General features: G+C 40.0%; 1 protein-coding gene across 8 annotated transcripts in view; it reads left to right on the forward strand.

Moving 5' to 3' along the window:
- PHF21A (PHD finger protein 21A) overlaps positions 1-20621 on the forward strand; it is a 188329-nt gene that overhangs the window by 126859 nt on the left and 40849 nt on the right. For 4 of the 8 annotated variants that reach the window (XM_080817666.1, XM_080817672.1, XM_080817667.1 and 1 more), the window contains 3 exons: positions 10881-11084; positions 17264-17515; positions 18737-18826. In XM_080817666.1, coding sequence (XP_080673792.1) covers positions 10881-11084; positions 17264-17515; positions 18737-18826 — 546 coding nt within the window. Of the gene's footprint in view, positions 1-10880; positions 11085-15947; positions 16142-17263; positions 17516-18736; positions 18827-20621 lie in introns of those variants that run through there. The other 4 variants (XM_080817669.1, XM_080817670.1, XM_080817671.1 and 1 more) reach the window with 4 other exon arrangements.

Raw genomic sequence — 20621 nt, forward strand, 5'->3', positions numbered from 1 at the left:
CCATTGGTTACCGCATGCCTCAGTTTCCCTGTCTGAATCGATGACACTTGCTCTAATCCACCCTGCATGGCTGTGAAAACCTTCTTTGCTAAGAGGGCATGAAAATTTACAAGTGTAAAGTGCTAGGTACATGTACGAATGACTACTTAAGCTAAAAATATCACATCATTAGGAAAATTGTGGAAAGCGGGACCATCATTTTTCATCTAGGGTTCGTTCAAAAAGTAGAATTCTTGAAAAAGGAACATGAATTCCTTTTTTCTTAATCATGTAAATTAAATGATTTTGAAAACTCTCAATACTCAAAAATGAGAACCAGTTAAATGGCAGGAGGTGTTTCTAGTGTTCTGGTTGGATTCCAAGTTTGATGATCACATTTTGCTTACTGTAATTCCCTGGACAGCTTCAACAAGGCAGTTTTCATTTTTCTGACCTCTACAATGCGGCTGTTAAGCAGCTGCTTTCTCCAGCCCTAGAGACAGCCACAGTTCAGTGGTAGATAAACTGATTCCAGTTCATTCTTCTGTCAGTGCAACATGACGGGGAGAGGGTTAAATTATCTGTGAGGTATTTTAAGCTATTTTGAAAAAGTCAGCACATTTCTGGGACACATTATTATTAATTTTGTCATTCTTGTATATTTTGTATGTAGTTGTTTGTCTCTCTCCTATCTTCCAGATATTTTATCTTAACCACATTCTTCTCAGTGCCCATTGATTACTTGGCATTGTATGTCTGTACCTTTTCCCATGAAAGTCACATCCCAGCCCTTTCACAGTGGTAAATTTTAATTAACCAGAAAGCCATTTTAATTTTCTGGTTATCTGAAATCCTTTTTGACTCACCTCCTATTGTTGAAAATTTTTCTAAGTAATGGCTGATTTCTCTCCTAGTAACTACAGTTCACTGGTTGTAATTATTGTCTAGGGATTGAAGGCTGGTAGCCCCTGGGCTTAATCTAACTGGCAGAGAGATTTTGTTTGCCTCGTAGCGTTAAAAGCAGCTCTTACATCAGTGCCTTCAGACAGGGCCCTCCCTCTTGAGTTGACCATAGTCCTTATCACTCCTTATTATCTCAGAGTTGGCCTGTTTCATTCATGTACATTACCTGACAGTGAGTTTTCAATCTCAGAATGAAACATTTTTTAATGATTTAGTTTCTTTGTAGTGTGTGTCAAGATCATCATTATGAGCATTAGTTTTCTGTGTATAGCACTTATAAGAAGTATAGATCAAGAGATTGTATTCTTGCCATTCAGAGATACATAGAATTTCAAGCAGAAGAGAATGTTGGAGACTGAGAGAAGCTGAGCCCAAGAATAGGTAAATAATTTACCTGAGGTCACAGATATGACTTAGTGACAAATATGAGACCAGAACCCAGATTTTTTTTTGACTCTTTGTATTATTTTTGCTGCATAATACTACCTCTCTACTTATTTTTCCTAAAAGTGGGTGATACATGTAAGAGATATATATCTCAAGATTTTTTATGAGGTGCTTTTGTGGCTTGTTATATTACGTAGTATATAGATGTGAGGGCTCTTAGTCCTTACCAGCAGGTAAAATAATTGGGGCAGGGGGAAAGGGGGTGGACATGGAATTAGATATGAGGAACTAGAAGTGTTAATTAAGTCTGACTCTACCCCTGGCTTGAGACTTAGGTCAAGTCACACAGATGCTCTAGGGTCTCAGTGTGTCCTACCTGGCAGGCAGTATCCATCTGATAAGATTGTTGTTGTTTCTGTTGTGACCATTTAGAACTCACCAGTGCCATATTAGACTATATCTAAAAGTAAAGAAACTGCTGTGGCCCATCCAGACAATGGAATATTATTCAGTGCTTAAAGAATGAGCTATCAAGCCATGAAAAGACAAGAAGAAACTTTAGATGCATATTACTAAGTGAAAGAAACCAATCTGAAAAGGCTCCCTGCTACATGACTTCAACTACTATATGGCATTCTGGAAAAAGCAAAATTATGGAGACAGTAAAATGGCCAGTGATTGCCAGGGGTTGGTGGGGGAGGGAGGGATAAATAGAGCACAGAGGGGTTTTGGGGGAATTAAAGTGTCCCATATGCTACAGTGGTGGACATATGTCATTATACATTGGTCGAAATGCATAGAATATACAACATGGGGAGTAAATCCTAGTGCAACCTATGGTTTTTGGGTGATAATGAGGTATTCAGTGCAGGTGTATCAGTTTTAACAAATGTACTGTTCTGATGGGGATGTTGATAGGGAGGGAGAAGGGTATCTGTACTCTCCACTCAACTTTACTATGAATTTGTAGCTGCTCTAAAAAATAAAGTCTAATTTTAAAAATCAAGGGACTGATCTTACATTGAGTAGAGTCCTCTCTTCTGACCCTGCACCTCAGTAATTTTGTTGGATGTGGAAACTGGAGAACAGTAGAGGTGAAAAGCGTGAGCTCCATTTAGTACCGAGAAGTATGCTGAAAAAAGATAAAAACAACACATCATTTTTACTGAGCCATGCCATCTTTTCTAAACCTCGGAGTGTGTGAGTGAGTGTGTGTGTGTGTGTGAGAGAGAGAGAGAGAGAGAGAGAGAGAGAACTAAATATTCATATAGAGATTCATGGATTGGATTTAATGGTTTTCATAGCCTGTGAAAAATGTTTTCCTTCACACTTAAGATTTAATAAAATACTTAAATTTTTAACCAAATGCTTTTTATTCATTAGGAGGTTATTCATGCTTTTCTTCTATATTGCTGAATCTCTAGCTCTCTTTAATAAAATTTCTAGTACTGACAAGTTAAAACAAAAAAGCAAACCCGCTCTGAAATTCTGAAAGATGAGTTCAAGTTTCTTCTGTCTCTGATGCAGAAAACTCAGACTAAACACAGAGTAGTGCAAATCATCTTTTGTCACGTGTCTTGGAAGATCCAGTCCCTTGAAGTTCCCCATCTCTCATCTTGGCAGCCTACGTAGGTGATGGAATTGCTTCCTCGGTGTTGTTTTATGTGGGGTCTTGTCAGAAAGCAAATTTGTAATACTGTTCATTTTTCTCTTTAAGTGATTGTAACAAATATTTGGTGATAAATTAACTACCCAAATAGCGAATGCTTTGTGAAATTAAAAGACACTCATTGGGTAGCTTTGGAATCTTTCTAAAATCCATGTGTTTATGCTGTGATGGCAGATGATAACAATTATGTTTTTAGACATCAAGAGTGTTGTTCAGGATGTTCTTTTGTTAAGATACTTCCCAATTCAAAATGTCAGTGTTTAGTGATTTGTAAGACTTACTTTTTTTCCACATGCAAGGAAAATACTGCATTTCATATTAGAATATTTTCTACTTGATGTATCCGGCCTGACATAGTATATTGTTCTAATACTGTTGTCTGTCTTTTACTCTCTTTTAAGATAAAACTGCAGAATTAAGGATTGTTAAAAGATCCTCGTCTTTAGACATGATTGATTTGTGTCCTAGTACATGCATTCTGCATAGAATTTGGTTGTCTATTGTATTTACCTCTTCCAGCATCTTATTCTGTCTTGTGTTTCTGTGAAAAGAGGACTTCTTACGTTCTCTCTTATTGTACCTAGGGTTTTATCTGAGCACTATCCCACAAAATGACAGAGGTTTTTGGTCTTGTTTCCCCTTTTTCCTCCTCCTGTTTTAGGATCATTACTGTGCTTAAATTGTATTTTCATATCCAACTTGTCAGGGACAGCTACTGCACAGCAACCTCCAATCATAATTCTTTTGTGAGGAAAACCAAGCAGAGCAGCTTCAGGACAGAGCAAAGAGAGGATTTCTGTAGTGTATGGGACAGCTCTGACATTAACAAGGCAATGCTGCCTTTTAAGTTGTGGAATAGAGCCATGGAATGATGAATGACAAGCTCATGGTGTGTGCAGGTCTGTAACAGATAGTTACAGAGGGGCATGCATTTTGATGAACTGGAGCTTAATTTACAAATTAATAGCCTCCGTGTCATATCTCATTGTGGTACAAACACAAAGATTCAGGCACTTTTTTATATTAGCAAGCAGCTAAATTGTGCAGATTATAAATGGTTCTTATGTTTTTTCCTGCTGTTCTCATTACTATATCTAGGGTGTTTGCTGGGTCAGGTTGCATTTAAATTGGACATCTATTTTATGCATTCAGAATATGGCCCTGAACCGCTGTAGAGGTATAGGAAACCTGGGCCATACCTAGATTTCTATACAGGGAAATATTCTCTAATGTGTTTGACTTTTGAGACGAAAAGGCAACAGGTAGCATTCTCTTTCTTAATCCTGTACTATTTTTTGGTGATTCCTGCTAAAAAAAACTAACACAAAAATATTTGACTAGATGTTAAAAATCAAGCCATTGAAATATAATTGACATTGAAAGTAAAAGTCACATTTAAGTAGCTGTTGCTTTCAGTTAAAAATTCTTGCTAGACACATTGTATTACTCATTTGTTATCATGCCTTGATTTCACATTGTCCTCAATAGTTTTCTAAAGCACTCCCTACCATTAATGCAGTTGATCCTCAATATTTTTCTGAAATAGGCAGGACAGTATAGCTTAGTGCTTCAGAGAAACCTAGAAATTTTTTAAAAAGATTTTATTTATTTATTTGACAGAGATCACAAGTAGGCAGAGAGGCAGGCAGGGGTGTGTGGGAAGCAGGCTCCCTGCTGAGCAGAGAGCCCCAGGCAGGGCTCCATCTCAGGACCCTGAGATCATGACCTGAGCTGAAGGCAGAGGCTTAACCCACTGAACCACCCAGGCGCCCCAAACATAGAAATCTTAATTATAAGCCAAATGGGTTCTGATTTTGCTTTCCTTTGTTTTTTATTGTAGAGAAATATCTTACAACCACCATCCCCAGCATGCAGTGCTCTTTTTTTTTGGTCTCTCTCTGCGTTTATACTATTTCGCTCTTCCATCTGGGTGTGTTACATCCTGGAGAACCATAGTGCTCCAGGGCCATATCTCTCTTGAGTACAACAGCTACACTCTTTCTTGTTGGATGCAAATAAAGGCAGTTCCCAGGTTCTTAGAAGGGTCCCTAGGTTTAGGTAGAGTCTGACTACAGCAATCTTACCAGTCTTTCATAGTCTTGCATAAGGAGTTTATCTGCTAGAGCATGAATGAACTAAGTAAGAAAAATGTAAACCACATTTCAATCAGGCCATCACATAAAGGCTCTAATCTCCTATGGACATGGAATATAATCCCATTGATATGAATAAAAGGTCTAATTTCCTGTGGAGATGGGATGTGAAAGCTATTGATTTCAATATCATTGTGTGTATGTGTGTGCATGTGTTTTGAAGGAAGAGTAAACCCCAACAAATGTATTTTTAATTAAAAAAGTAAGCCAGAAATCAGTACCATGACATACATGTGTGTTCTCCACCATCTGTTAAGCATGCATGTGGAGAATGTTGAACTTTATTAAAAAAAAAAAAAAGCAAAACTCTGGTAATTCCACCTGCTGCTGTCCTCAATTTATTTATATTGTACTGTACAAATTCCATGACGCTCTGCAGAGCTCTAAAACAAGCATCAGCATTCGCAGCTCTGTAAGATCAAGCAGGTCCTTGTTAGTAGACAGTAACCGGTTCTGTGTCTAAGGTGAGGGGATTGTAGGTAGTGCTTCTGTCAAACAGGTGGTATGTTCAAAGGGCATATCCCTTTTTTAAAGGCTTTATAGGTTAGAATCTATTTGCCTAATTCTAACCGTTAAACTGAGTATCAGAGAGTTTGGAGAAAACTTTTCTAGTGCCTTACAAAACAAATAAAATGCAGTTATTTTTAGCTAAGTATATTTTTATACCTGCTGCCGCCAGTATTCCTCTTCCTTCCTGTCTGTCAAAATTCTGTCCTGTGTCTTACCTAGAACATTCTCTCTAATAACTTCAGTGTGTGTTCTTCCCTTGAATTTTACTTACTGCATTAGAAAGGGGCTGATTTTGAATTTATTGTTTTTTCTTTGTGTTCTTATTCATAAAATGGTAGAAATTTCCCTCATTTTTCTCTTTCCTTTTAACAATGCATACCTTTTACCCAGGATTTAATTTTTTTAAAAAAGATTTTTTTTTATTTACTTGATAGAGATCACAAGTAGGCAGAGAGAGAGAGGAGGCAGCGGGCTCCCTGCTGAGCAGAGAGCCTGATGCGGGGCTTGATCCCAGGACTCTGGGATCATGACCTGAGCCGAAGGCAGAGGCTTTAACCCACTGAGCCACCCGACTGCCCCCCCCCCCCAGGATTTAATTTTGTGACTAATTTTATGACAGTAATATATACCCTATTCTTTAGAGGATAATTATGTAGTAGCATTCTGAAGACTGTTACCTTATCTCCTTCCTGTGTCTTCAGTGTTGAAGAATGTTGGTATTGCTTATAAATGCAGTGGTTAAACTTCAGTCAGATAGTAGAAAGTTTTTTTTTTTTCCATCTCTGAGTAAATTTTGACTTCAACAAATGTAACTTTCTCCATGTTAGTTTCTCTGCACACCAAAATTTAGTATCGCTGGTTTCATTTGAGCAATTGGTTGAGTCTGAAGACCTGGAAAAATTTTTCACTGCGTTTTACATAGGAAGGTAGGTAAGATTTGTTCTTGACTTTCTGGATTTGTGAAAAGTTACAAGTCTCTTTCGGTCTCTGGCATGAAGGGTGCGGGTTCTATTTTCAGATTGTATGATTGATGGAGGGGACAAAGGATGAATTTTTAAGGCAGTACCGTGTAAGAAGATGTCTGTGTGGGTGTTGCCCTATCATAATTGATATAAACAGGTAATGTAGAATGTAACACAAATAAGTGGAGCAACTGACTGGATCGCTGACATGTAATTATGGAGGGCAGGGCCTGGTACCTGGAGCTCCTTTTGAGAGATTTTTTAAAAAAGATTTTGTCTATTTATTTGACTGAGGGAGAGCGAGCGAGTGCACACACAGGGGGAGTGGCAGTCAGAGGGAGAGGGACAAGCAGGTTCCCTGCTGAGCAGGGAGCCCGATGTGGGACTTGATCCCAGGACCTTGGGATCATGACCTGAGCTGAAGGCAGATGCTTAACTGACTGAGTCACCCAGGAGCCCCTGAGAGAGAGCTTCTTGAGAATTTGATGGAAATAAAGTGTGGGCTTGATTGGGGGGGGGCGGGTCCTGCCATCTCTCCATCTCCCTTCTGTATTGACCAGTGCCGTGGAACTTGGAGTGATCAACTTACATAGCTGAAGAATGAACTTGATTTTCTGTTGAGTCATACCTATAAACTTCTGTATTTTCTTTGGGATCTGTCTTGCTGTCGTGTGAACATGTTGATAGTATCTCTGAATGTCACAATATTGATCATCGTGACTACCTGTCTCAGAAACTGTGACTTGAAGTGTTACAGGCCTGTGAACTCTTCTGCCTGAAGAAGCCCTGATAAAACCTAGTGATGGGAATGTCAAGGGGTTCCGAGGCTTGGAATTACATGGGGTTTATGGAGCAGTTCTTGACAGATGGATTGATTGGAGGGGGCAGTACTATCTGGTCATTCTGGACACCAGGCCCAGTGGCCTATTCTTATAGGAAATATATTAAGGAAAGAAGGTGATACATTACTGGCTTTTCCTCCCTCCCTCCTGCCTTCATCCTTTACAGTTTTTCCTTTCTGATCTCCTTCTCTCCCCACCCCCTTTTCTTTTTAACTTTCATTAACTTATTAGTCAGTGACAAATGGCCAGTTTGTGACACTTAGCCTTTTCTCAAAGCTTCAGGTTAATGTTCCAAGATAGTTAGCTACATTTCAAGGTCTCCTTCATATGTGAATAACATTGAAAATGCCAAATTGTTTACTTTGTATAACCTTCATTCATGACCAGCAGAAGTCATGATTTCTTTGTTTAAAACTCGTAATAATAAAAGTATAGGCTCACTTCCTGTGGAAGTGAGAGGATCCTTAAGAACTTTGCTTGATAGCACATAGCTAAAATTTATGAAATTTGATAGCTGTAGTGTCTTCTGCCCATAACTGGTACTGATCCAGATCAGGTTCTTGCTGGAGTTAAAGTGACTGGTGTGTTTGCCGGAGCTGCAGGACTAATCTCTAGAACAAGGCTGGGTTGTGGAACTTAGGAAAGCCGACTAAAGCATAGGGCACCTCCCTTACCAGCCTGCCCCCTAAGGCATGCCTCTGCCTCAGACCTCGCCTAACTTCAGGTTGTCGGTTTTCAAGACGCAGTGATAAATTTAAGTGACAGGAGGCATCAGTGCTTCCCTCAGACCTTCATTTTTTTAAAAAATTATATAGACATGCACAACTGCAAGCTTGGCGTTCTTCTAATGGGAACAGAGAAAGGAGGGCAGGGGCAATGCATTTCCGAGCTGCACTCTGAAACATACCAGAGCCTTCTTTCAAAGAAAATTGTACCCGGCTCATATGATCTGACCTGTGTCCCATCTGCACAGCTTTCTTCTTTTCCCCCTCTTCTTTTTCCTTCTCTCAAAGACTAATGTAAGTTTGCAAGTATTTTGATCCCTGTGCTGCCCCATGGGTTCCACAGGCTTTGTTTCAGGCCCTGGGGGAGGAACAGTTGTGAATGCAGTGTGACTCACTGACTCCCACTTCGCTGATTCTGGTTCTGATTGGTTGTCACCTCGTTCTGGCCATACGGCTGCCGAGTGCTCTAGCCTGCATCCCTTCCTCGTTCCTTCCCCTACTGTTCCCTTCTGTTGTACACGATGCTGGGAGTGGGTTCTGGGCTTTGTCTCTTGCTTCTAGTTTGCCCCAGTTAGGCAGTTAAGTAGGAGAGCATGCTGTATTTCCCAGGGATGGCTGTAGAGGGGAAAAATATCTTTTCCTTTTGTGCCTGGTAGGGTAATTATTTCGTTTCCTGTGCTGTTTTTGTTCAAAGTTTATTTTTTGGCAGGTGTCACATTTGTGTTCTATTACTTCCTCATGGTTTCTCTCCTCCCCTCGATTTGAGCTGGGGTTTTTTGTAGAGGTTCTTGGAGTCCCTTTTGTGGTGTACCAATGCTACACTCCAGCTAGTTGTTACTATGTTTGTTTAGTGCTGGTTTTATGTTAAGGAGGGGGACCGAAAGCAATGATTTAAAGTAATGATTTAATTGTTAAGTGTCTTAATGTTCTGGAAGTCACCAAGCAATAAAATCTATCTGTGATACTCAAAATTATCTGTAGCACCACTGCCACTTCTTGCCCTTCTCCTAAACTATATCAATTCAATTACTCTATCTTTTTATACTTGAGAAATAGGATTTTGAAGACTTAAGTTAATTTTTTATAAGAATTTGATATTTTTATTAATTTGCATTTTTATTATTCTACAGATGGTTTCTGCAGAGACTTTGGACTCTGCATCCTTTTTTCTTTTCTTTGTGAAATTTAACTACTCAAAGAGGCAGTGAAGACAGAATATAAAGTTTAGCAGACCCGCCCCCCATATTGGCCTTTATATGATATTTTCATTGCCTAAAAAGAATCAATAAAAATACAAAAAAATTCTCTCAATAATATATTTTGTATTGACTTAAAAGTTCTTAAAAATCCATTTTATAAATATTTTAATGCTCAAATATGTTAAGCAAGTAACCTTATAAGTTTGGGTTCTTTAGAGGATATGTGCAATGAAGCTGGTTAGCATCATAAGGGGAATTTGAAATCAACCTGGCCATATGGTGTCACTTAACCCTTTATTTAAAGATCTTCATTTACTTATTTTTTCTTCACTCGTAATCTGTATTAGAAAATGGCAGTCTATTTTATCAGAAATAACAAACCTCAGCTGGTGAGCTCAGTTGAAAGTATATGAAGAGTGCTGCTTACACTTGCTTCCAGCCATTAGGCCTAGAGAGGCAGCCCCAGTCTGGCCCCCAATGGTTTTATAGGACACGTTCCCTGAGTCATTTGCTGGTCTCCGGTTCCCATCACTTTACACATCCTGTGAGGAGACATTTACTAAGCTACATAGTTCTAGCCCTGAGTATAATCGTGGACAAAATAGGTCTTTGTCCTCACGGAGCTTATGTTCTTTTGAAATACAGTAATGAAAGTATCCAAATACATATTTTTCTTGGATTTGGATAAGATGTAGAAAATTCAAGAAACTTCAGTTTTTAAATTTTTATCCCATGTAACTAAATCCCTCCTTTGCCTAAACAAATGTACACGTTTCCGCAGATCCTATCCCAGCAAAGAGGGCCTGCTCATGAGTTTCACAGTTGAGTCATTTAGAATGAGTATTCTTTGTATGGTGTATTTCTGAAATCAGGGTTTCTCCTTTTAAGAGTCTGTTTAATGTTTGAAACCGATACATGATGTTTGTTTGAATAACAAAAATTAGTATGGCCGATGTCCATGTTACCAGATACTAAAAGTAAAACCACCAGCAATGTGCCCGTCACAGTTGTGAGTACTTTACATCCAGCAGCCTGTCGGGTCCTCATAAGAACCCCAAGGATATTGTTAATCACCTCATTTTACAGAACAGGAAATCGAGACACAGATAGGTTAAGTAGCTTGATGAACATCAGAGAGCTGGTAAGTAGCAAAACGGAAGTCTGTGTCTCCAGAGTCCAGTGTTAGTGGCCACGCGATATTGCCCTTCCAGCCGAGCACACCAGGCTAATGGTGGTCAGGAAATGTGAGCTCTGCTGTGTGAAGTCCATTATCTTCTCTTCTCCTCTGTTTGGCTCTGTCTCCCTTGAGCTGTAAAATGTTTCCTGTGCTGTTGGTTTCTCCTCCTGTGTCGCATCTGTAAATTTTAGACGTCACAAGTTTTAGGTGAAGCTGGTCACAGAACGATGTCAGAGGTGTGTAGCTGCACACGTCACAGAGCTGACAGGACAAATCTCTGATACATGGTCTTTCTTTTTGTCTCCATGGGGTAGAAAAGGGTAGTTGAACAGCTACGGAAGAACCTGATAGTGAAGCAAGAACAACCAGACAAGTTCCAAATACAGCCATTGCCACAGTCTGAAAACAAACTACAAACAGCACAGCAGCAACCCCTCCAGCAGCTCCAGCAGCCGCCGCAGTACCACCACCACCACGCCCAGTCGGCTGCACCCTCTCCCAGCCTGACCGCTTCCCAGGTAAAAGTGTGGCGGAAGCCCTGCAGGCTTCCTGCGCTAGGCTGGTTTATTATCAGGCATGTAGAGCTGGGGCCCCTTTCATTACTAAGCTCAGCTAGCACTAGACAAAAGTTATTGTGGTTACTTTTTTATACTATACACTGGGGTAAAAAATCCCTTGAAATTCCCTGGCAGAAGGAAACGGTATTACTGAGGAGTAAAAGTCAAATGATTTCCCACCTGTCCAAAGAAGGAAGGGAAAGGTAGTCAGTGACAAAGAAAAATCACTTCTCTGTGTTAGAACAGAACTAAGGTCTTATTTTGCATTTCTGGAAGTATTTCTTTGCACCTATTCTTAAAGTCTGTGTGACTCTGCCTCCATTGAAATCATTTTGCTGGAACTCTTAGCAGTTAGGTGTGGAGGTGAACCAGGTAGAAAGGCATTCAGAAGAAGGGTGATGTGTTTCCATTATTCAGAGCATATGAATTTGTTCTAATATATTGAAGGAAATCTGAAATGGAAGCTACAGGTCCAAACTAGAACTAAGAACTGCAGGCTTGATAACATTCCAACTTGGTATAGTTGTGCAGATGTTTTTGCTGAAAGGGGCATTTAAACTAGCATATAAGGACAGTAAGGCAAAATACACAAAAAGGACATATTTGGGAATAATGTTCAGTTAGGAAAACTATTCAAAGCAAATGTTTTTAACATTTTTAATGGTTAAAGGTATTTCATGGCATTTGTATTATTTTGTATGAAAATTATATGAAAGTCCATTTTCAACATCCATAAATAAAGTGTTATTGGAACACACACACACACATACATGCAGACTATTCAGGCTTGATCTCCACACACCTGCCTGTAATGTGGGCATACCTTTTAAGATGGGATGGTTGAGCAGTGGTTCTTGATTCTTAGGGATCATGACTCCTTTAAGACTTTGGTGAAAGCTGTGGATCCTCTCTCCAGAACAGTATACATTCACACCTAATAACACTCATTTTTGCACTTGATTTCAAAGATGTTGGGATCTTCTGAAATGCAAGCATGGGCATCCTTTATGCACCAGTACCAGGTCTTCACTGTATACATAGAGAAAAAGATTATAGTTTGCTTGATTAATCACTGTTTATGGACATTGGGCTGGTTCACATAGAACACTTTTCAAGTGAGGAATACATTACTTGTAAAAAATACTAAAGATTAGTAAAGATAGTTGACATTTAATCGAGGTTACTATAAACTGCTACTCTCCTGAGTGCTTTACATATGTAACATACACAGTCCTTACCACAACCCTAATAAGGAAGGTATTATTATTGTTGTTGTTGTTGTTTAGAAAAGAAAGCCAAGACACAGAGAGATGACGTAATTATCTAAAATCATATAGATAGTATGTGTGGTAGAGCCAAGATGTGAACCCAGATATTCTGGTGAAAATGTCTGTCCATTCATGACTCTTCTGTGCTACTGTACAGTACAAAAAAATGAAATGCCAACATTATAGAAAACGCTGCCAGTGTAGGAAAAGAGTAATTCCTGTTGTAAATCAGATAGGTGGAGCATAAATTTTACCGTAATCTCCACTCCAGGGCTCTTTGAAAATGAAGCATTCAAACTGATTTTTAAAACCCCCTGACCAGGACTTGTATTTCTTCTGAAGGATTGCTTATTAGATTACTTTTGTTGGAGCTGATTAGTTTGTTCTCTTTGCAAAGTACAGTTTCATCAGAAAGTGTCTACAGGGAAAGAGTGTGGTAGAATTCATTGTTTCCTGGTATGTAGGAGCTTTCTCTCTTAACCCATGGAAACTTTCTGTTCAAGTAACATTCCGTGTCCCACAAATCAGAGGAAATACTTACGTCATACTTATAATAGCTCTTCCCTCCTAGTAGTCTGAGTTCTATGCTGCTGTGGGATGGTGAGTGATAGTAAGGGGCGAAGGGCTAGCCCCAAAACAGTGTTGTGTGGCGTCTGTCCACCTGGTAGCTCACCTACCGTATATTTAATTGATATAGCTAAGCTTGTTCTGTTCTATTCTGTTTTGTTAAATGCAGATGTATAATTTTAAAAGCCAAAAGACTCTCTAAGTTTTTGGTTTCTGTCTTTACAATAAACTGTCAATCAGTATTTATTGGCTGTTTTCCTTGTGCTAGATTCTGGTATACAAAGAGGTGGTCACGGTCCCTGCCTAGAATCTGGTATATTATCATCATTTTCATTCATCCTGTAAATTTTTATTGGGTCTCTATTATATGCAGACACTGTGCTCAGCAATGAAGAAGGTGGATTCAAAAACAAGAATATTAAACATTTAGAAAAGAGGACAGTGTAAACAGCCAACAAAGAGAATAAAATGAAAGTACTAGTGAAGAGTAAATTTTAACTAGAGAGATCAGAGGTGCTTCACGGACGAGGTAACACTTGAGCAGGATGTGGACAGAGCGGTGAGATTTTAGCGATAGAGCAGGGGGGAGGAGCATCACAGATGTAGACAACTATGTGACCAAAAGTAAATGTGTGTCCCAGGAATAGCAGAGAGACTGATGTGGCTCTCGTGTGGATTCTGGGCATTAATGGAGAGGGGAGATAAAGCCAGACAGGTAGAAAGAAGCTAGCTTGGAGAAGCCCTCCAGTGCATGGCAGAACTGTTAGTTTTGGGCAGAGGGAGTCCTTAAAGGTCCATGAGGTCAAGGACAACTGAGAAGTTGTATATGGCATATGTTAAATATCTAAGTTTGGAAAGGAATATTAAGTAGCAGTCAGCACGGGCAAACAGGAGGTGCTTGGCAGAGAATGTTTTTTATTCTGAGTCAGGCGGCTAGCAGGGACCAAGGCATGGGAAGTGGGGGGACCGGTCCCCTTTACTTAGTTAACTCAAACTCATCCTTGTAGGTAGATTTTGAAATTTTTTCAATTCACAGAAAAAAAATGAAAGACTAGTAGAGTTGAATGCAGAGTGAATGTGAATTCGCATTCACAATCGTGTCCTTTTTAATGATGGGATACAAATGTAATGAAGCAACAGTTAATGAAACCAAATAGAAAATAAACCCTAATGGACCAGAAGAGGAGTGGGTTGGTTCTATTTGTAGTCATGTGAGTGCACAACAGTTACTTGCCATTCAAAATTAAATGAAAATAGCCTAAACTAGGGATGGAAGTTCACTAGTGTCTGTAGTAATAACCCCTGGTCGTTCCAATTTGTTCATTGCAGTCTGTTTTAAATCAACACTGCATGCTTTGCCAGTAAACTACAATAACTTGGCCCCAAAAAATAAATAAAAGGATTTTTAGTGCTTTATGCCATGTATTTCTGCATTAACTTCTCGTTGGTGCAGTTTAGATTTTGTCAAAATGAAAGAACCTCTTCATGACGCTGTGGGGAAACTGCTCACTTATCTGGAAGCCGGTCACAATTGGACAGCATCAACCAGCCAGGGACTACTCACAGCTTCCAGAAACATCATTTTCTTTGTTGTTGGATACCTTTCCTCTCCCATGTCTTTTCTCCTTCCTGCCAAACAAGTCAGAGGTTGTCGTTAGGTTTGGATTTCAAAATTGTAGATTCTCTTTGTCATCTAAACTCTAACACTCCCAAGAGTTTGGTTTATATCCCTGAGCACTAAGAATAAGCACCAGACCAGAGGGAAGGATTTAAGCAATACCTCTGTTGATACCTGGTGTGAATAAGTGGTTAGCTGATGTATTTTCCAAGAAGTTTTCATCAGTGAATATAGTACTAGATAGTACTACACCTTTACATACAGAGAATTATATAGATGCTGGAGTACATGTTGTGAAATTAGCTATAACTAAATATTTATAAAAGGGAATAAGATGCTAACCTAAGATGTCAACAAACTTGTTAGGTTTTAAGGTTTTTTTTAAGTGTTGCGGTTAGTGGTAAGTATGTAATTCAGGTGAGTTGGAGGTTTCACTTTTTTTTAGAATAATCGCTTTAGGGTGATTCAAAATATTGATAGTAATTTACCTGAACCAACAATGTTTCAAACAAAAGTACATGACCTCTTTCAAAGCAGTAACAGCATGAACAATTGTTTTTTAAAATCCATGTCAGTGAGTTCTGCTGATGAGAGATTTTGCTTCCATAACCTGTGTTGGCACCAAGATTGAATGCCATCTGGTGTGACTTGCTCACCATTTGAAAAGGTCTTTGTATTTCAATGTCTTAAACTGAAAGATAGGGCTAATGTCACACTGGGTTAAAAACACTTACTACAAATAACTGGCAATGTAAAGTCGGTCCTTTCTGCTACACTAATGTAGTATTTCTAATGATAAACAGCATTTAGCTTTTATATGGTTTTCATCATGCATTAATAGTAGATGAACCCCCCCGCACCCCCCCCCCCAAATAAATACCAGTGGTCTCCTTTTACTCCCATTTCAAATTTGAGGAGGCACTGGCAAGGAGAATGAGACATGCCTGTTTTGTTGATTAGAGAAGAGGAAACAAAGATTTGGGTGATTTTAGTTACAAGCATTAATAAAGATTGCTTGTAGGCTGCAGTGGGATAGATGAGGCCAGATCGCTAATTTTATCATTGAAAGGAAATAAAGATACTAAAAGATTAGATGATGTATGTGTGTATTTCAGGCAGAAGATGGAAGTAAAGAATCCCCCCCCCCCCCCAAAAAAACCCAACTTAGTACACAAGTACTGACATAGTCACTGAACTAGAAATGCACGAGGGGATTTGTCCAGATCTATTTCAGGGAGAGTGGAGTCCTTTTCACTGGTCTAGAGCAGTGCTGTCCAGTAGAACTTCCTGCAGTGTTGGAAATCGCTGTCTGGTTTGGTAGCCACTAGCCACAAGTGGCTTTTGAACACTTGAAATGTGGACAGTGTGGCTGAGGAACTGATGCTTTAATTTTATTTTGTTTTAATTAATTTGGATTGAAATGGCCGCGTGTGGCTGGGAGCTACCAAACTGGACAGTGCCAGTATAGAGTGAGAAGAAGAAGGTGGAGTAGTACCAAAATCAGAACCAGCCTGTTCTGGTTGCACTTCCGTGTTCCTGAAACCGTTGGATCTCGAGGATCTTGAGTGAGTAACGGCACTGGATAGGTGCGTGTGCCGTGTAACAAGGTTGTTTGCATTTTCTTGTTTTGTAACTGTTCCCTTTACCTACTCCAGTAAGAAGTCTAGAAACTACAGCTGCAGAGCTTCAGCACTAGTGGAAGAGCAAGTCCTGTTACCTCTGTTTGTCCTCTCAACCATAAGGCTTTTTAATTTTTATTTTTATTTTCCTAAGCAGTGGCGAAGGGCCAGGGGGAGAGGGAGAGAGAGAATCTCAAGCAGGCTCCACATCCTGTGCCAAGCCTGACACGGGGCTCAACATATGACCCCTAGATCATGACCCGAGCCAAAACCAAGAGTCAGATGTTTAACCAGCTGAGCCACCCAGGCACCCCTGATCTGTAAGGCTTTTTGAAACACAGGTGTTTGTTTCCACTTTGTCATGTTTCACCAGATCTTCGATTGCTTCTGCAGCAGCTCTCTAGAGAAAAGATTGTAGTTAGTGACTCTCAGCCCTTTGGTATCAAGAGCTGGTATTTACTATACTAGGTGGTTAATAGGTTTTGTTATCTAGAGTTTGGGATTTACTGCCTCTGAGGCAACAATTGTGCTAATCCTCATGTGAGTTTCCCTTCCTCCTCTCTAGGGGGACACTCAAAAGAATGAAAAGACACTGTCCTTTCATCCCAGCTTTTGTGTCACAGGAGGCAGATAACCAGAATTATATGATGGCTTCGTATCGATGAGGTTGTAGCAATTAAAAATAGAGATGTTGTGTACCCCATTGATTTGCAACTTCTGCAGAGTTTAAATTGAGAACAAGCAAAGAATAAAAAAAAGAAGTAGATAAATAGGTACACTTACATTCTATACCTGTAAACCCACCCCATTCATTGTTGAAAATCCTGTGCCCATATTTATCTGCAGTTATGACTATTAACTTAACGCTAAGTTTGAAAACTCTGGCACAAACTAGAGATTATCTTTCTCTACAGTAAGAAGTGTGCTGTATGTAAACAAAAGAAATACTGTTATATTGAGAAACTTGATTATAAGAATCATTGCTTTGTTTTCTTATGGGGATCAGCAGCATATTGTTTAGTGGGGTCACACTTCAGTGTCCTAATATCTGTTCTCCATGTCTCCTAGAAGACTGTAACTACAGCTTCTATGATTACCACAAAGACACTACCTCTCGTCTTGAAAGCAGCAACTGCGACCATGCCTGCCTCTGTTGTGGGCCAGAGACCTACCATTGCTATGGTGACCGCCATCAACAGTCAGAAGGCTGTGCTCAGCACTGATGTGCAGAACACACCAGTCAACCTCCAGACGTCTAGTAAGGTCACTGGGCCTGGGGCAGAGGCTGTCCAAATTGTGGCAAAAAACACAGTCACTCTGGTAAGCCAGCAGCTGCTACTCATGTGTGGCCACATGAGAGGGTTCAGGATATGCATTTGTAGAGTATATCCATTTTATGCTCCTGCTGGATTTTTTAGTCTCCATCATTCAGCCATACCAAATTTTCCTTTGGGGCTGACAAGGGAATATGGCATTCCTACTATCTGCTCAAATAACTGTACAAGTGTCTCTTGACACCGAGGACCCAGATCCATGCAGTGCGTTATCTGCAGTCAAAGTCTGACTTGACTTGGGGAGGCATGTCCTTCATAGGGGCATGCACACTGTTGCACGTAGCTCTCTCCATCCTGTTTGCAGACCTGCCTGTGAAACTTGAGTGCTTACAGACTCTCTGGTTCTGTATTACCGATTTGGGGAAAACTCCCCACTGAACTCCTTTAGTTCACTATCCCTTGAAATTGGCTGCACCTAGGAAGTACTAGAACAAGCTGAGGCACTTAAAAATATTCAAGAAACTCACAAATTAACAGTGTCCATGTCCAAGGTCTATCAGGGGGAAAAAATCCCTTGAGGAATTACTTGAACAAAAACTGTTCATGAGATTCTAGGGTGAAACTATTTAGAAATTGATGCTCTCTGAAGCTTGGGGAAAATATAACCAAATTGTGGTTTTAAAGTCTATTCTTAAAATTGCAGCTAAGAGCTCTTGGTGGCTTTTGGATGATGACCAGTGATGAGTAAACTAGATAGCAGTAAAGTGAAGCTTCAGCATTTACTGGGAATCTTGAGAGAAGTGACCAGTTATCTCAGCCAAATGCTGAGAATTAGAGACTTCTCTACAGGAATAAAGCCATTCAATGCTAGATAAAGCTCTTATATTAGGAAAAAGCCCATTTGGCCAGGCAGCAAGTTTGATTTTACTTTGGATCCAGTCTTGACTTTTAAAATATGTACGTGCAAGAGTTCTTGAATGTCAGAGGAAATTGTCTAAGATTGCCAAGCCTGCTGTGTTTTACTTTAGGCATGTAAGGACACAGAAATGCAGTTGGTTCACTTCTGTAGGTTAAAATGTGCAGGTGGGAGAGTAAAAAAGTTTTCTTCAGGAAGTCTTAATTCAGATGGTTAATTCTACAGTGAAAATTTTTAGAAAATACTGTCTGAACCAGAGAATAGTGATGCTAAAAATACTTTAAGAACACCTAGCTTTGATATTGAACAATTGTTATTCTCTGTGGTTTATTTATTTTTCCCATTTTTTAGCAGGTTCAGGCAACACCTCCTCAGCCCATCAAAGTACCACAATTTATACCCCCTCCTCGACTCACTCCACGTCCAAACTTTCTTCCACAGGTGAGTAAAGCAGTGACAAGCCCAGTGATGGGTTAGGTGAGACAGAAGTCCTCATGGGCCCTCTCTGAGCCGCCTGAAGTGTGCGTATCAGCTCAGCTTTGTTCAGATCTTACTTAGCTAAAGGTTCTAGATGATTATTTCTATACTGGGAGGAAGCTTATTTGATCACTGGGGTTTCTTAGCAGTGACCAAAGGCAGTAGCAGCAGGATGTGAAGAAAAGGAGAATTTAAGGCACCATTTTAAACCTTATGATGTTAACTTACTGGAAGTTTAGCCAAACCTGCCTGCCAGTGGGGAAGGAATGCAATCACTACTCCCCACCCCCCGCCACGAGCCAGAGAGAGTAGGGAAGGAAACAATAGGCAAACTAACCAGTAGAAACCAGAGAAATTTAGTTTTACTCTGGAAAGTAATGGCATTTAGTATCATTTTTAAACACAAAGCCTTGCCTACAGAAGCTTGGACTAGGAGTCTACACAGGAAACTTTCTACCTAGACCCAGGCAGCTCTGCTTGCGCGTATTGCCCTGGGAGAATTCTTTTAGCAATTGGACTGAACTCATTCTCATGACAGGGATGTCAGGATTGCCCCAGTCTGGGTTTTGAGGGGACTGGACTTGCCAAGTAGAAAGCCTAGGAGTTCCCATCTGAGGCCCATGTTGCAGGCAAAGACAGAAGAGAAAGGAATTTTGTGGTCCGTGGACGTAGGTGACTTCCGAATTGCCTGTGCAGTAGGTTTGGGCATTGAGAACATAAGATAAAGTGATTTCAGTCATTTATCCAGTAGATCCTTGGGTATCAGAAAAGCCAGTTTTTAAGATAGACAGTTCTCTGCCCTCAGAGAGCTTCAGATCTATGTATAGGCAATCACAGTGTCCATTATGGGAAGTACAAGGTAGTCTGACCACACATGGGGGGAACCCCCATCTCAGTCTTAAGAGTATTCTAGAAAGTTTCCTAGAAGAGTTGACATTCAGTCTGAGCCCTAAAATCCTAGTAAAGTTAGCCTGACAGAGTTATGGAGGAAGAATAAAAGTGTCCCAGGCAGAGGGTAGAGCATATATGCAAATCCAGTATGGAGAGATACATGTAAGCCTAAGGAACCAAAAGGCAATTTGGTATAGCTGACCATAGTGGGCCATGTAGCCGACTCAGGCTAGGGGAAGAGGTGAGGCTGGAGAAGCCCATTGTGCCAGAGCTTGTGGAGCCTTCTAGACTATGTAGGAATTTGGGCCTTATCCCAGAAACAACAGGGATCTATGAAAACATTTCAGACAAATACCTGAAATGATGAGTTTTTGTTTTTGTTTTTAATTCCCTCTTGTCATTGTGTGGAAAATAGATTGGAGATGATCGAGATTGTGGGCAAGAAGAATAGTTAGGACATCAACAATAATAGCGAGTGTTTAAAGACTGCTGCTGTGTACTGTTTACTGTGCGAGGCACTTTCTGTGGGTTATCTGTTTTAATCCCCACAACAGCCCTGTGGAAGTTGGTATTACTATTTTTTTTTAGGTAGGGAACCTAGGGCTTAGTCCATGTTTTCCAGACAGTGGGTCATGACCCATTAGTAGACTATGTGAAATCAATCTAATGGATCGTGACCAGGGTTTTTAAATAAGATGAACAAAACAGAATATGAAACATTAAGAGTACATAGCACATATGTAATGTCTCATCAAGTTTTTGTTTTATAGAGATAGAGGTCTATGTCTATATGCAAGTACTGGTTACAGTAAGAAATGTATTCCCTCAAAAAAAAAAAAAAGAAAGAAATGTATTCCCTACTGTGTGT

This window comes from Martes martes, assembly GCF_963455335.1.
Source record: "Martes martes genome assembly, chromosome: 10".
NCBI lineage: Eukaryota > Metazoa > Chordata > Mammalia > Carnivora > Mustelidae > Martes > Martes martes.